Source organism: Apodemus sylvaticus, chromosome 7 (genome assembly GCF_947179515.1).
Source record: "Apodemus sylvaticus chromosome 7, mApoSyl1.1, whole genome shotgun sequence".
Lineage (NCBI taxonomy): Eukaryota > Metazoa > Chordata > Mammalia > Rodentia > Muridae > Apodemus > Apodemus sylvaticus.
In genome coordinates this window covers 115,815,240-115,831,881 of record NC_067478.1, presented here as the reverse complement: position 1 = coordinate 115,831,881, position 16,642 = coordinate 115,815,240, and the positions used below count along the sequence as shown (strand labels likewise).

Sequence of the window (16,642 nt, the reverse complement as noted above, 5' to 3'; positions counted from 1 at the left end):
GAACTTCCGATATCTGAAGAAGGAAATCGAAAAAGATCTCAGAAAATGGAAAAATCTTCCATGCTCATGGATTGGCAGGATTAATATAGTTAAGATGTTGAACACTTCTTAAGGTGCTTCTCAGCAATTCAGAAGTTCTTCAGGTGAAAATTCTTTGTTCAGCTCAGTACCCCATTTTAATAGGGTTATTTGGGGGGGTCTAACTTCTTGAGTTCTTTATATATTGGATATTAGCCCTCTGTCAGATGTAGGGTTGGTGAAGATGTTTTCCCAGTTAGTTGGTTGCTGTGTTGTCCTTTTGACAGTGTGCTTGGCCTTACAGAAACTTTGTAATTTTGTGAGGTCCAATTTTTCTATTCTTTATCTTAGAGCATAAACTATTGGTGTTTAGTTCAGGAAATTTTCCCCTGTGCCCATGTGCTCAATGCCCTTTCCCAGTTTCTTTTCTATTAGTTTCAGTGTGTCTGATTTTATGTGGAGGTCCTTGATCCATTTGAGTTGACCTTAGTACAAGGAAATAAGAATGTGTCAATCTGAATTCTTCTGCATGCTGACCTCCAGTTGAACTAGCACCACTTGTTGAAAAGGCTCTTTTTTCCCCTGGATGGTTTTAGCTCCTTTGTCAAGGATCAAGTGACCATAGGTGTGTATGTTCATTTCTGGGTCTTCTATTCCATTGATCTACCTACCTATTACTTTACCAGTACCATGCAGTTTTTAACATTATTACTCTATAGTACTGCTTGTGGTCTGGGATACTGATTCCCCAGAAGTTCTTTTACTGTTCAGAATAGTTTTAGCTAACCTGGGTTTTTGTTATTCCAAATGAATTTGAGAATTGCTCTTTCTAACTTTATGAAGAACTGAGTTGGGATTTTCATGGGGATTGCCCTGAATTTATACATTGCTTAAGGAAAGATGGACATTTTTTTTTTTACTATATTAATCCTGCCAATCCATGAGCATGGAAGATTTTTCCAATTTCTGAGGTCTTCTTCGATTTCCTTCTTCAGAGACCTGAAGTTCTTGTCATACAGATTTTTGACTTGTTTGGTTAGAGTTACAACAAGATGCTTTATATTGTTTGTGGCTATTGTGAAGGGTGTCATTTCCCTAATTTCTTCATCAGCCTGTTTATTCTTTGAATATAGGAAGGCTATATTTGCTTGAGTTAATTTTATCCAGCCACATTGCTGAAATTTTTTTTATCAGCTGTAGGAGTTCTCTATTGGAGTTTTTGGGGTTGCTTAAGTATACTATAATATCATCTGCAAATAGTGATAGTTTGACTTCTTCCTTTCCAATTTGTATCCCTTTGACCTCATTTTGTTGTCTGAGTTCTCTGGCTAGAACTTCTAGTATTATATTGAAAAGATAAAAAGAGAGAGGGCAGCTTTCTCTAGTCCCTGATTTAGTGGGATTGCTTCAAGTTTCTCCCCATTAAGTGTGACGTTGGCTACCAGTTTGCTATATATTGCCTTTACTATGTTTATGTATGGTCCTTGAATTCTTGTTCTTTCCAAGACTTTTAGCATAAAAGGATGCTCAGTTTTGTCAAATGTGTTTTCAGCATCTAAAGAAATGCCCATGTGTTTTTTTGATGGATTTCTGTATATTGAGCCATCCCTGCATCCCTGGGATGAAGCATATTTGATCATGGTGAATGATCGTTTTGATGTGTTCTTGGATTCAGTTGGCAAGAATTTCACTGAGTATTTTTGCACCGATATTAATAAGGGAATTTGGTCTGAGGTTCTCTTTCTTTGTTGGATCTTTGTGTGGTTTTGTTATCAGTGTTATTGTCACTTCATAGAACTAGCTGGGTAGTGTTCCTTCTGCTCTATTTTGTGGAATAATTTGAAGAGTATTGGTGTTAGGTCTTCTTTGAAGGTCTGATAGAATTCTGCACTAAAACCATCTGGTCCTGTGCTTTTTTGGTTGGAAGACTTTCAATGACCTCTTCTATCTTTTTAGGTATCATGGGACTGTTTATATGATCTATTTGATCATGATTTAATTTTGGTATTTTGTATCTGTCTAGAAAATTGTCCATTCCCTTCAGAATTTCCAGTAGTGTTGAATATAGGCTTTTGTAGTAGGATCTGATGATTTTTTTTTTGAATTTCCTCAGTTTCTGTTGTTACATCTCCCTTTTCATTTTTAATTTTGTTAATTTGAATACTGCCTCTGTGCTCTATGGTTTGTCCCGCTAAGGGTTTTTCTATCTTGTTGATTTTCTCAAAGAACCAGCTCCTGAGTTTGTTGATTCTTTATAGGGCTCCCTTTGTTTCTATTTGATTGATTTCAGCCCTGAATTTGATGTTTTCCTGATTTCTACTCCTCCTGGGTGAATTAGCTTCTTTTTGTTCAAGGGCTTCCATTTGTGCCATTAAGCTGCTAGTGTATGCTCTCTCCAGCTTCTTTTTGGAGGCACTCAGTGCTGAGTTTTCCTTTTAGCACTGCCTTCACTGTGTCCCATAATTTTGGGTATGTTGTGCTATTTTGTTGCTATTAAAGACCTATCTTACCACATAGTGATCTGATAGGAGGCATGGGATTAGTTCCATCTTCTTATATCTGTTGAGGTCTGTTTTGTGACCAATTATATTGTCAATTTTGGAGAAGATATCATGGGGTGGTGAGAAATAGGTATATACTTTTGCTTTAGGATGAAATGTTATATATATATATATATATATATATATATATATATATATATATATATATATATATATATATATATATTAAATCCAATTGGTCCAAAGCTTCAATTAGTTTCACTGTATTTGTGTTTAGTTTCTGTTTTCCTCAGTGGTTCATTGAGGAGCATAGAGTGTTGAAGTCGCCCACAATTATTGTGTTAGGTGCAATGTGTGCTTTGAGATTTATTAAAGTTTCTTTTATGAATTAGAGTGCCCGTGCATTTGGGTCATAGATGTTCAGAATTGATAGTTCTTCTTGGTGGATTTTTCCTTTGACCTTTAAGAAGTGGCCTCCTGTGTCTTTTTTGGAGAATTTAGGTTGAAAGTCAATTTTATCTGATATTAGAATGGATATTCTGGCTTGTTTCCTGATACCATTTGCTTGTAAATCTGTTTTCTAGTCTTTTACTCTGAGGTTGTGTTTGTCTTTGACACTGAGATGTGTTTCTTATATGCAGCAAAATGTAGGGTCCTTTTTTCACCTATCCAGTCTTTTAGTCTATGTCTTTTTATTGGGGAATTGAATCCATTTATGTTAAGATATATCTAGGAATAGTGATTATTACTTTCTACTCTTTTAGATGTTATTTTTATATTTGCATGGTTATCTTGCTTTTTCCAGGGTGTAGTTTTCCTCCTTGTATTGGTGTTTTCCACCTATTATCCTTTTTAGGGCTGAGTTTGTGGAATGATATTGTGATATTTTGGTTTTCTCATGGAATATCCTGGTTTCTCCATCATGGTGATTGAGAGTTTTGCTGGGTGTAGTATTCTTGGCTGGCATTTGTGTTCTTTTAAAGTCTGCATGCGATATGCCCAAGATCTTCTAGCTTTCATGGTCTCCGGTGAGAAATGGTGTAATTCTGACAGATCTTCCTTCATATGTTACTTGGCCTTTTCCTCTTACTTCCTTTAATAGTCTTTATTTGTACATTTGGGGTTTTGATTACTATGTGACGGGAGGTATTTCTTTTCTGGTCCAGTCTGTTTGAAGTTCTGTAGGCTTCTTGTATATTCATGGGCATCTCTCTCTTTAGTTTAGGGAAGTTTTCTTCCATAATTTGTGGAAGAAATATTTGAAGATATTTGGTGGCCCTTTAAATTGTAAATCTCTGTCTCATCTATATCTATAATCTTTAGGTTTGGTCTTCTCATTTTGTCGTGGATTTCAGGGACTTTTTGTTTTACATGTTTTTTTTTTTTTGCATTTTGCATTTTGCATTTTTTAGACTGCTGAGTCAATGCTTTCTATGCTATCTTTCACAACTGAGATTCTTTCTTTTATATTTTGTATTCTGTTGTTGATATTTGCATCTATGACCCCTGATTTCTTCCCAATGTTTTCTATCTCCAAAGTTGTCTCCCTTTGTGATTTCTTAGTTGTTTCTACATCTGTTATTAGATCCTGGATGGTTTTGCTCAGTTCCTAAACTAGTTTGTTTGTGTTTTCCTGTAATTCTTTAAGAGATGTTTTTGTGTTTCATTTTTCATGACTTCTGCCTTTTGACCCATTTTTTTCCCTGCATTTCTTTAAGTGTTTTTGCATTTCCTCTTTATTGGCTCCTATCTGTTGACTCATAATCTCCTGAATTTCTTTAAGTGATTTTTGTGTTTCCTTTGTTAGGGCTTCTACCTTATTCATATTCTCCCATATTTCTTAAAGAGATTTATATAGGTCCTTCCTGTATTCCTCTAATAGCATCATGATATATGATTTTTAAATCCATATCATGTTTTTCTTGTGTGTTGGGGTATCCAGGACTTGCTGTTGTCAGAGAATTGGGTTCAGACGCTGCCATATTCCCTTAATTTCTGTCAGTAACATCCCTATGCTTGCCTTTTGCTATCTGGTTATCTCTGGAGTTAGTTGGTACTGTTGTCACTGGCTGGTGCTTGAACCTCCTGTGAGCCTGTAAGGCTATTTCCGTACCACTGGATGACTGTGTTTCCCCTGGCACAGATTGTTGCTGGGCTACCCTACTCTTGGGTGTCCTTGAAGCCCTGGTATAGTGTGCCTTGCCCTAAGCAATGTTATACTCATGCTGTCTCATTGTAAATGATGTTGCCTGTCTGGTCTATCTGGGAGCAAAGATGGCAGATGTTGTGGGACCCTTTCTAAGTGCTGATCACTCTGTAGGGCAAACGGACCAGGACAGGACTGGCACACAGACGGCCCACAGAGCTGCCCAGGCCTTGGGCACAGGCAGAAGCCTGGACGGCTGTGTCTTGAGCGATGTTAAACTCAGGTATCTCTGTGTACATGGTGTTGCCTGTCTGGTCTGTCCAGGAGTCAAGATTGCTGAGGCTGTGGGACCCTTTCCAGGCCATTATTTTATAAAGAGAAGTGGTATATATGAGAAGCTTTCAGTGCATTATGAGCAGGAGAAATTTTTGTAATTATATTGTACACTGAAAAAAATATTTATTTAAAAATAAATAAGAAATAGATACCTCTGAAGAAAATTGTGTTGATCAACACAGCCCAAGAAAGTTCTTAGCCAAACTGAATGTCTATTAAATATAATATTACTGAAAAATGTAGAATTGAATGAACAAAACTGAATGTAATAAAGAATACATATGACAGAATTGTTACCAATATTGTGCAAAAAAGAGAAAACCAAAGCATATTTTTCAAACTAAGTAATAACACTAGGGAAGGCACTGTCACTACCATTTACAGTAAAATCATTCTAATTTTATCCAGACAACTAAGAATAGTTAAAGTAATAACACTGGTTCTTATAGCAAAACCAAAATTACATCATATATCCTTTGGATATACAGCATGATTATATTACATGATACAATTGTGTGTGATCACATGTGTGTATGTGTTTGTGTGCTCACACATTAGGATTTTCAAAATCACATTTTGAATGAAAGTAAAATAAGTTCTTTGCTAAAATAAAAACTTAATTAATTTTTAAAAATATTCTTTAAATGAAAATAATTCAATTCTTGAATGTCAAAACCAAGGGTAATTGTCCAAGTTAATGTTAAAAAATACCTGAATATGAATTATTCCCCTGAATTTATACATTCATTTATTTTGAACACACAAAGATCTATTAGTGCTTCTTATGTTCATGTTTGTATAATCATCTACATGGGCATAAACATTAGTCCTGGAACCAAATTCCAAATTGTGATATACCCTTTCTTTATATTAAAGTCTTCCAATCATTATAAAATTAATCAAAAATTGAGGGGTAAAATACTTTCCATATGCATGTGTCAACATCAAAATTGCTACAAAATTAGCAGTTTCCAAAAGTTCATCTTAAAAATTTCTCTACAAACCTGTGCATGTAATTGTGTTTTGTTTGTTTGTGTGTATGTGTGCATGTATATGTGCATCATAAACATATCCATATGCAAAACAATACAAAGGCTTTTAATGTGTAGGAGAAAATGAGGTATGTGAGGGAAATATAATATTAAAAACTTAAAGAGAAAGTAAAAAATTCAAATGATACAGAAATGAAGTTTAAAAAATGTTTGGTCTTTTCTAGTATGCACACAAAAAATGTCTGCAGCAAGACAAGAGTATGAAGAAGGGAATTCCCAGTAAAAATGAACAGAGCATGTACAATAAGAACCTGGAAGTTTTTGATTATGTCTCCTGTTGTACATAACAAATAGTGACAAAATAATCAGAAATTATGGGAATTAGAAAATTATCTCATTTTGGAAAGAGTTTATGATAGAATCATGTGTCCTAAATTTTATCCCCAGATCAATCAGAAGTCAAGAACATATCATTATATCTTGTTCCTAGTAGGTTATGTATGTATATAAATATAATGTATATATTTTAATAATTTTAATTATTTTCCTCAAAAATTGTTACTTTGTTGACATTTTATTTTATCATTTAAATTGATGTGGTGTACTACATATTTAAAACACAGTAGCATTTGTATCATAAAACATTTTTGTGCAGTAACATAATATATAAGCAAAGTAAGAAATAAAATCACCAGATGTTGCAATAGGATTCGGTTTTTGAATCACTCAGGACTTTTGCTCAGATTCCAATAATCATTTCATGTATAAAATTGTGCTCCCATTTCTTTGCATTTATAATATCCAATACTTAAGACATTTAGAATTCTTGTGTATTTGTAAATGCAGATATCATCATGATGATTTCTTTGACATTATATATTAAATTTAAGTACAGGTTGCTCATAGTTTTATTGAAAATGTAACTTTTGTTTGTTATCAGTAACATTAACTACAATTAGGTTTTTTTTTTGTTTGTTTGTTTGTTTTTTTGGTTTTTTTTTGGGGGGGGGTTTGGTGGTGGTGGTTTATCGAGACAGGGTTTCTCTGTGTAGTCCTGGCTGTCCTGGAACTCACTCTGTAATCCAGGCTGGCCTTGAACTCAGAAATCTTCCTATCTCTGCCACCCAAGTGCTGGGATTAAAGGCGTGCACCACCACCACCTAGCCAACAGCCAGTTTTTAAAAACTGCATTAGATACAGACCATAACACACATATAAATATCTGTTATTATCCTAAAAAAAACCAAATGATTTACCATGTCTATGTGAAATACCTGTAGCTTATTTAAAAAATAAGAAAAAACCCAATAAACAAATGAAGACCCAAAAAAACAAAATCATGTTTTACAAAAGCATGAATTGATGTGGAAATTAAAGAAGCCTTAATCCCTAGAACTTTTCATCAAAATTAACAGGTACAAATAGTGCCTAAATGGCTTTAAATATACTCAATATACTTGATAATATGCATTTCTCTTTGAGAAATTATAGCAGCATTTAAAAACAGAAAAATACAGCACAAAAAATTTAAAGCCACTCAGATAATATAAAAATGTTGAAGTAAACAATAATAAACCTAATCAAGGTGTGTGGTAGTATACTCTATAATGATTGCTGTCTTTATTGGTCATTATTTGCAAGATATTAAATTTCTGGTAGTGTGGATCATAGTCTCCCTATAGGTTATAACCAAAGTATAAGATAAGTATGCATTCCAATTTTGACATATAAATGTGATTTACATATCCCTCTTATCTATACATATGTCATTATTGGTTACATTTCAGAAACACACTAATAAAATTTTATTTAGAAAACAAAATTCTCAACTGCTTTTTGCCCAGAAGAACCTTGAAAATACCACATAAAATTATTTATGGAATATTTTCATATCCCTGGAAGGAAAAAAAGCACAAATGAAGAAAGAATGAAAGAAAGAAAGAAGCAAAGAAAGAAACAAAGAGAGAAAGAAAGAGAGAAATAAAGAAACAAAGAGAAAAGAATATGCTGTAAAAGTTAAGTACCACAGAAATATGTTTAGACAATTTAAATGATTGCTCTGGTTCACCAACATTTCTATCATTCTGTTTCTGTAAACTCGTTTTATGGAGATGTTATGACTACAGAAAGGAGAAGGTGTCTCATGGCTTGCTTCATTTCTCTATTCCTCAAACTGTATATAAAAGGGTTCAGCATTTGAGGGACCATAATATACATCATAGAAAAGACCATATTTTTAACAGAAGAGTCAGAAACTGCAGAACTCATATACACTCCAAAAGCTGTTCCATAGAATAAAGATACTACTGAGAGATGAGATCCACAAGTGGAAAAGGCTTTATTCCGTCCCTGGACTGATGATATCTTAAGAATGGAAGACACAATTTGAATATAAGAGAACATAATCCCAACAAGAGGAACACCAGCAAATATGCTAGTCACTGTGTAAATAAGTAGGGTATTGATAAAAGTATCAGAACAGGCATGTCTGATTACTTGAACGAGTTCACAGAAGAAATGAAGGATATATTGGTCTTTGCAGAAAGACAGTTTTAACAACATCAGACTATGTAGTAGTGCATTCATAGTACTGATAAACAGTGAGAATAAAACTAACAGCACACAGAGACAAGGGTTCATAATAACTGTATACCTCAGAGGATGAACTATGGCCAAGTAACGGTCATAGGCCATCACAGCAAGAAGACAACTTTCTAAGCCACCAAAAATCAATACAAAACATACCTGGGACAAGCAGCCTGTGTAGGTAATGCTCTGATTCTGTGTTTCAATGTTCAACAGCATCTTTGGGATTATTGTTGTGCTTATACAAATGTCAGTAAAGGACAGGTTGGCAATAAAAAAGTACATGGGTGTATGAAGGTGATAGTCGAAGTATATAGCCAGGATAATGGGAATGTTTCCAAAGATGGTAACAAAATATATAGATAGGAACAAGCTGAAGATAAATGACTCAATGTCTGGAGCATATGTCAGTCCAATGAGAAAAAATTCAGAAATAACTGATTGGTTTGAAATTTCCATATTGCTAATGGATATTACCAAGATGAAAAGGTAAAAATGACCTGAATTATGTGGAGTAATTACTCAGTTTCATTAATATATGGTGAGTTTGAAAATTGCTGTAACATCTTTTTCTTAGTTTTCACATATTCTTTGGGATCACATTATTAATGCAGTTTGTAAATAATGTCACTAAATTTGATATATTTGAAGCTTGAGAACTAGTCCTTTAAGTTTTTTAGGATGCCTTATTTTTATTGTAATTGGCATTAGTTATCAACGTTTTCATACACTTGTTCTCCAGTTCTCATGTCACTTATGTTTTAAATTTCAGTTCTCTTCAATTAATATTGAAACATTTGAAAATATAGTGGCAGACAGTACTATTACAAAGTAAAACACATGCTATTTCTAGAGAGAGACAGAGACAGAGAGAAGGGAAAAATAAATCACAAATAACATGGTAAACCTATTTCTCTAAAGCAATGGGCACCAAAATTGGCATGGGCACAAATTTTTTGAACTACTCAGCAAATTCCAGAATCAGTTCCTAGTATCAATTTTTATGCATGCATTAATTTCATAAACATAAATTAAGCTGGTAGAAAAATATAATGTGTCTAAATTTCCCACATTCTGTTTTAAATCTATGACAAGTCTTCACTCCTGCCTGGCTCCTTGGCTCTGGAACTGTAACAAATGACATGTAGCTCACATGATTTATTTTTATGTGGTTATAATAAAACATCCAAACCAAAGCAACTAATGGAAAAAAAGTTTTTAATTTGAGCTTAAGGTTACAGGGAAATAAAAATACATCATCATTAGTGATGAAGAGAAAACATGACAGTAAACATCAGGAATGGTAGCAGGAGCATTTTAGTTATTACATATGTAACCACAACCATTAAGCAGAGGTTATTTTTGAGGTAAGACCTATAATAATATTTTGACTCCATCTCTGAGAATCTTTTTTTTTTTTGAGACAGGGTTTTTCTGTGTAGTCCTGGCTGTCTTGGAACTCACTCTGTAGACCAGGTTGGCCTCGAACTCAGAAATTCACCTACCTCTCTCTCCCAAGTCCTGGGATTAAAGGCATATACCACCACCACCTGGCGAGACTCTTCTTTATGTAGGTAGAGAAGTAAACACTAACTACTTCAATATTTAATTAGTCAGCATATGTCAGAGTGTGTATAAATATAAAAGTTTTTAAAATACTATATCAAACATTTTAAACATAGATCCTAATTTCTTCAAACACGAATTATATTCTAGAAAAAATCTACATGATAAGAACTTTTAAAGAATTTTTAACATGTACAGGCTAATGTTTTTCAAAATTATTTCTTCATAATATAAATTGCAAAGTTGACTTCATGACAATCAATACCAAAATATTTTAATATTTTAATTTTCTTATTTTAAATGGTTTTTAATATATGGAAATAATATAGTCATGATTGAGTTCCACATGTTTTCTACTTGGAGAAAACTGAATTTTATTCCTTACTCAGGGAAAATCCTGGTAGTGCCATTTTATAGTCATTTTATACAAACTTATTATTCTTATTTTCATTCTACTTAAGTAATTCTAAAATCTGTTGCATTTTAAGCAGTTTATATAATCAGAAACCTGCTAAATCTGAGGAAACACTAACATGTTGCCATTGTTATTATGAGTCACTCTTATTCAGAGTTTGGTAAGTTTAAAAGTGAATTAGAAAGACTGGATCGGAAATATAAGGCTTTCTGAACATCTATATCCTCAACCAGTATATTCTCTAAATGTATCTATAAATGGCATTCTAAACATTTTGTGAAAAGTTTTAAATAAAAACAAGAAAGGACAAAAGAAGTTACTCACAGTCATTAACTGATGATGTTCTTTTTACAATCCATATGGTCAATTGATAGGCTTCTAGTCCTCAATATCTGACTTTACTTAGGAAAAGTTTCTTGGGAAAGAAATTAAGGATGTGACCTAACATGTAGTGTGGAACTTATTTCCTTGTAATCAGAAAGTAATAAAACAGAGAGAGAGAGAGAGAGTCATGTTAGAACATTATCTCTAAATATCAAAAGAAATAAACTACATCTGATCTTCTAGCTACTTGTAACTTGAACATGTAACTAGAACAGTAAGGAATGAAATATTCTTTTCTTCAGTCATATAGGCTATATAAATATCTTTATGGAAGACTTAGCAAATAAATGTGAACATTAAAATCTCTTCACTGACACAATAACTTGTTTTTTGGAGAAAAACACATCTGAATATTTTTAATGCATTATAAAAATAGAAGAAGGGTAGATTTCTGCCCAGTATTAAGCCAATATTAATGGAAGCTACGTGAATGTCCTCACAAACTTATTTTGAGACTGTTTTAAGAGATTGTCAGTCACTCAGCAAAAGTAGCCTAACTTGTAACTTCATGCATAATCTTTTTTAACTGGTTTTTGTGATATAACTGTATGAAAACACCCATTATCATCTACAAATATTTGACTGAGAAGTAGTGATGTCCCTGGCTCTCTTCCCTAAGAGTAAAGTTCAGAATCATACTTGGATGATGCTCAGTGTTTGTTCTCAGTCCATAGATCTATCAGTTCATTCAAAAGCCTCTTGAGGGAAAAAAATCACTGTTATACAGTAAGCTCCCATGCTATCTTATAACAACAAAAGTTCATTAATGAGGTGGTCATAGTCTGACTCTGAAAATTTATGTATCCCATGGGAACAATATCCAAAGATTCCCATTAGACTTAGTTTTTTACTAATATTCTAACCTCAAGAGGGAAACAATACATTTAACATACACTCAGAAGTGAGATTGTGAAATCACTGATTCAGAAAGCTGATGGTAAAAATGCCATATTCTCTTCTCTTTATTACATCTTATTAGTTTTATTGGTCACATTTGGTATATGGACTATTAGAGTTCACTCAATAGTATATAGATATATAGATATAGATAGAGATAGAGATAGAGATAGAGATAGAGATAGAGATAGAGAGAAATAGATATGATATAGATATAGATATAGATATAGATATAGATATAGATATAGATATAGATATATAGATATATATTCCATACACCAGCCACCCAAACAGATGTTATTCTCTTTACCAGTTTCTTCTCCAGAATCCCCTAGCCCATACTTCTCCCCCTACTTCTATGAGGAAGAATATTCCCCCATCTCACCATCCACCCAATCCTACCTCCCCAACCTGGCATTTCCTGAGCCCTCACAGGAAAAAGGGCCTCTCCCACTGAATCCTGACAAGGGTATCCTCTGCTACATACATGGCAGGAGCCATGGGTCTCTGGATGTGTACACTTTGATTGGTGGTTTAGCACCTGAGAGCTCTTGGGAGTCAGGTTGTTTGATATTTTGTTCTTCCTATGGCGTTAGTTCAGCTCCTTCAGTCCTTACACTAACTCCTCCATTGGATACCCCATACTCATTCCATATGTAGAGATGATGTTCTATAGTGGACTTAACTGTGAAACTTTTAGTGTTTTTGTACTTTGGTATTTTTATGTGTTAATAAAATACAATATTGATTGGTGAATATATCAGTGTTTTTCTTGTTCAATTATTTCAAAATATAATATGTATAATTAAGCATTTGAAAGATTTAGACTAATTAAATTGTAATTAGACTAATGTAATTATAATTAAATTAATGCTGACACGTGATGATATGCACTAGGAAGCATATAAAGGTTAAGAGGAATATATTACCTTTTTCTTACTGTGCTTTTTTCAAAGTTTATTTTTATATGCTACAGATTGTATTCCCCTCCTGTTCTAAGTTGTGACTGTTCCCCATTCTATACCTGATTCCCACAGCCCTATCTCCATGAGGATGTCCCCACCCCATACACCACCCACCCAAAGAGACCTATGCACTCCCTAGGGTCTCTATTCTCTTGAGGGTTAGATGATTTTCTTTGACTAAACTCAAATCAGGCAGTCCTCTGCTGTATATGTGTTTGGGACTTCATATCAACTGGTATATGCTGCCTGGTTGGTATTACAGTGTTTGAGAGATCTTGTGGATCCAGGTTAATTGAGACTGATGGTCCTCCTATAGAAGAGGTCTTCTCCTCAGCTTCTTCCAGCTTTTGCCTAATTCAATCACAAGGGTCAGTACCTTCTCTCCATTGGTTGGGTGTAAATATCTGAGTCTGACTCTTTGAGCTGCTTGTTGGGTCTTTTGTAGGTCAGATATGATAGGTCCCTTTTTGTGAGAACTCTATAGCCTAAGTAATAGTGTTAGGCCTTGGGACCTCCCCTTAAGCTGGATCACAATTTGGGTCTGTCACCAGACTTTCTCCCTTTCCACCCCTGCAGTTGTTTCAGGCAGGAAAAAATTATGGGTCAGAGTTTTGACTGTGGGATGGCAATAACATACCTCACTTGATTCTCTGTCTTTCTGCTGGGTGGGCTCTGTAAGTTCTCTCCCCCTACTGTTGGACATTTCCCTAATGTCCCTCCATTGAAGTCCTAAATATCTCTTATTTCCCAGGTCTCTATCACCTTTGGGATGGTATCCCCACCTTCTACACTCTGAGGTTGCATGCTACAATCCTTTCTACTGGCCCTCAGGACTTCGGACCTCCTCCCCCCCAGTACCTAATGTTTTCCTCTTCTCCTCTCTGCCCCCTTTACAACACAGGGAACTCAGACCCAAAATGACATTCATGGTATAAACTGACTAGTAAGTGATATTATCCAAAATAATCACAGAATAGCCAAGAGAAAGTCCACAAAACTCAGTAAAGGTTCACAAACTAATGGTCCCAAGTGAGGACACCTCATTGCCACATGGGAGGGAGATATTTTCTAGTTCCATTCATTTGCCTGCAAAATTCAGAATGTCCTCATTCTAAACAGCTGAGTAGTATTCCATTGTTTAAATGAACAACATTTTCTGTATCCATTCTTCTGTCGTGGGACATTTGGGTTGTTTCCAGCCTCTTGATATCACAAACAAGGCCACTATGAACATAGTAAAGCACATTCTCCAGTAGCCTGGTATGACACCTTTTGGGAACATACCAAAGAAAGATAAAGCTTTGTCTTCAGGTAGATTTATTTACAATTTTTGGAGAATCCTGCAGATTGATTTCTAGAGGGTATTACCAATTTGCCACCTCGCCAGCAATGGAGGAGAGTTCCATTTTCTCCACATCCTCACTAACATGTTCTGCCACATGAGGTTTTGATTTTTACCATTATAATTGGTATAAGTTTGAATCTTATGGTTGTTTTTATTTGCATTTCACTGAATACTAAGGACTTTGAACATTTCTTTAGGTACTTCTCAGACATTCCAGATTGCTCCTTTGTAAATTCTTTGTTTAGTTCTATATTCCATTTTTGATTGAGTTGTGTTTTTTTGTGGTGTTTAGCTTCTTGAGTTCTTTATATATTTTGAATATTAGCTCTCTATTAGATTTGGGGTTAGTGAGGATGTTTTTTCCAATGAGTTACCGATTTGTCCTATTGTCTATGGACTTTGCTTTACTGATATTGATGAAGGCTACTTCATATTCATCAAAGGGAAAACCCACCAAGATAAAGACTCTGTTCTGAATATCTATGATTCAAAATGCAAGGGCACCCACATTCCTAAAGGAAACTTTATTAAAGCTCAAAATGCACATTGAACACCACATAATAATAGTGGAAGACTTCAAAACTCCACTCTCAGTAATGTATAGGTCATTGAAATAGAAATTAAAAAGAGACACTGTAAAACTAATAGAGGTTATAAACTAAATGGATTTAACTGACATCTACAGAATATTTTACCCTAAAACAAAAGAATACAACTTGTTCTCCAAAATCAACCATGTAATGTGTTACAAAACAAGCCTCATCTGATTGAAGAAGATGGAAATAATCCCATGAATCCTATCAGATCACCATGGACTAAGGCTGGTCTTCAATAACAACAGCAACAACAAAATAACAACAAAAAACCCACATATTAGCAGAAACTGAACAACTTTATACTTACAATAACTTGGTCAGGAAAGAAATAAGGAAAGAAATTGAAGACTTCCTAGAATTCAATGAAAACACTGACATAACATACCCAAATTTATGTAACACAATGAAAGAAGTACTAAGAGGAAAATTCATAGCATTAATCACCCCGGTAAACAAACTGGAGAGATCATACACTAGCAACTTAACAGCACACCTGAGTGCTCCAGAAAAAAGGAAGCATATATATCCAACAGGAGTAGATATCAGGAAATATTCAAATTCAAGGCAGTAATCAACCAAACAGAAGCAAAGAGAAAGATACAAAGAATCAATAAAAACCATAATCTGGTTCTTTGAGATAATCAACAAGATAGATAAACCCCTAGCGAATCTAACTAAAGGAACCTGAGGCAGTATTCAAACTAAAAAAAAAAAAAAAAAAAAAAAAAAAAAAAAAAAAAAAAACATCAGTAATCGAAAGAGGAGCATAATAACAGAAACAGAAACAAAAGAAATTTAAAAAACCCATCAGATCCTATTACTAAAGCCTATACTCAACCAAACTGAAAAATCAAGATGAAATGCATGGGTTTCTAGACAGATACAATATTCCAAAGTTAAATCAAGAACAGGTAAACTATCAAAATAAGTCCATATCCTCTAAGGTAATAGAAGTCATTAAAAAACTCCTAACTGATAAAAGCCCAGGGCCAGATGATTTTAGTGCAGAACTCTCCTAGACATTCAAAGAAGACCTAATATCAAAATTACTCAAACTGTTCCATAAAATAGAATCAGAAGGAACACTATCTAGTTTATTCTATGAAGCCAAAATCATTCTGATACACAAACCACATAAGGACACAACACAAAAAGAGTACTACAGATCATATTGGCATATAAATATTGATGCAAATATACCCAATATAATTCTTGAAAGCCAAATCCAAGAATACATCAAAACCACCATTCACCACGATTGAGTAGACTTTATCACAGAGAAGCAAGGTTGGTTCAATATACTAAAATCTTTTAATGAATCCACTATATAAAGATACCAAAAGGAAAAAATCAAATATTCATCCCATTAAATGCTGAAAAACCATTTGACAAAATGCAACACCCCTTTATTCTAAAAGTGTTGAAGTGATCAGCAATACAAGCCCCATACCTAAACATAATAAATACAATTTACTGGAAACCAACATCCAATATCAAATTAAATGAGAGACACTTGAAGTAATCCCATGAAAATGCTGGACAAGACCAAGATGCCCATTCCCCCCTATCTATTTTATATAGCACTGAAATTCTCCCATGCTCATGGATTGACAGAATTAACATAGTGAAAATGGCCATCCTACTGAAGGCAATCTACAGACTCACTGCAATTTCCATCAAAATCCCAACACAATTCTTCGAGCACATGTAAAGAACAACTCTCAAATCCTTCTTGAATGTGAAAAAACAGAATAGTGAAAACAATTCTTAACAATAAAAGAACTGCTGGAAAAATCATCACCCATAATCCCAAGTTACATTATCGTGCAATAGTGATAAAATCTACTTGATATTGGTTTAGAAACCGATATGTTTATCAATGGAATATAAACGAA

At 34.2% G+C, this 16,642-nt stretch overlaps 1 protein-coding gene across 1 annotated transcript; it reads right to left on the bottom strand.

The window, feature by feature from the left end:
* Window positions 1-8,096: 8,096 nt before the first annotated feature.
* On the bottom strand, window positions 8,097-9,041 carry LOC127690159 (olfactory receptor 7G1-like). Its single transcript, XM_052189708.1, has one exon. The coding sequence runs from the start codon at window positions 9,036-9,038 to the stop codon at window positions 8,097-8,099; it is 942 nt and encodes a 313-aa protein (XP_052045668.1). The 5' UTR covers window positions 9,039-9,041.
* Window positions 9,042-16,642: the final 7,601 nt, after the last annotated feature.

Coding starts and splice junctions, on each gene's coding strand:
- LOC127690159 (XM_052189708.1), bottom strand. CDS start 9,038: ATGGAAATTTCAAACCAATCAGTTATTTCTGAATTTTTTCTCATTGGA.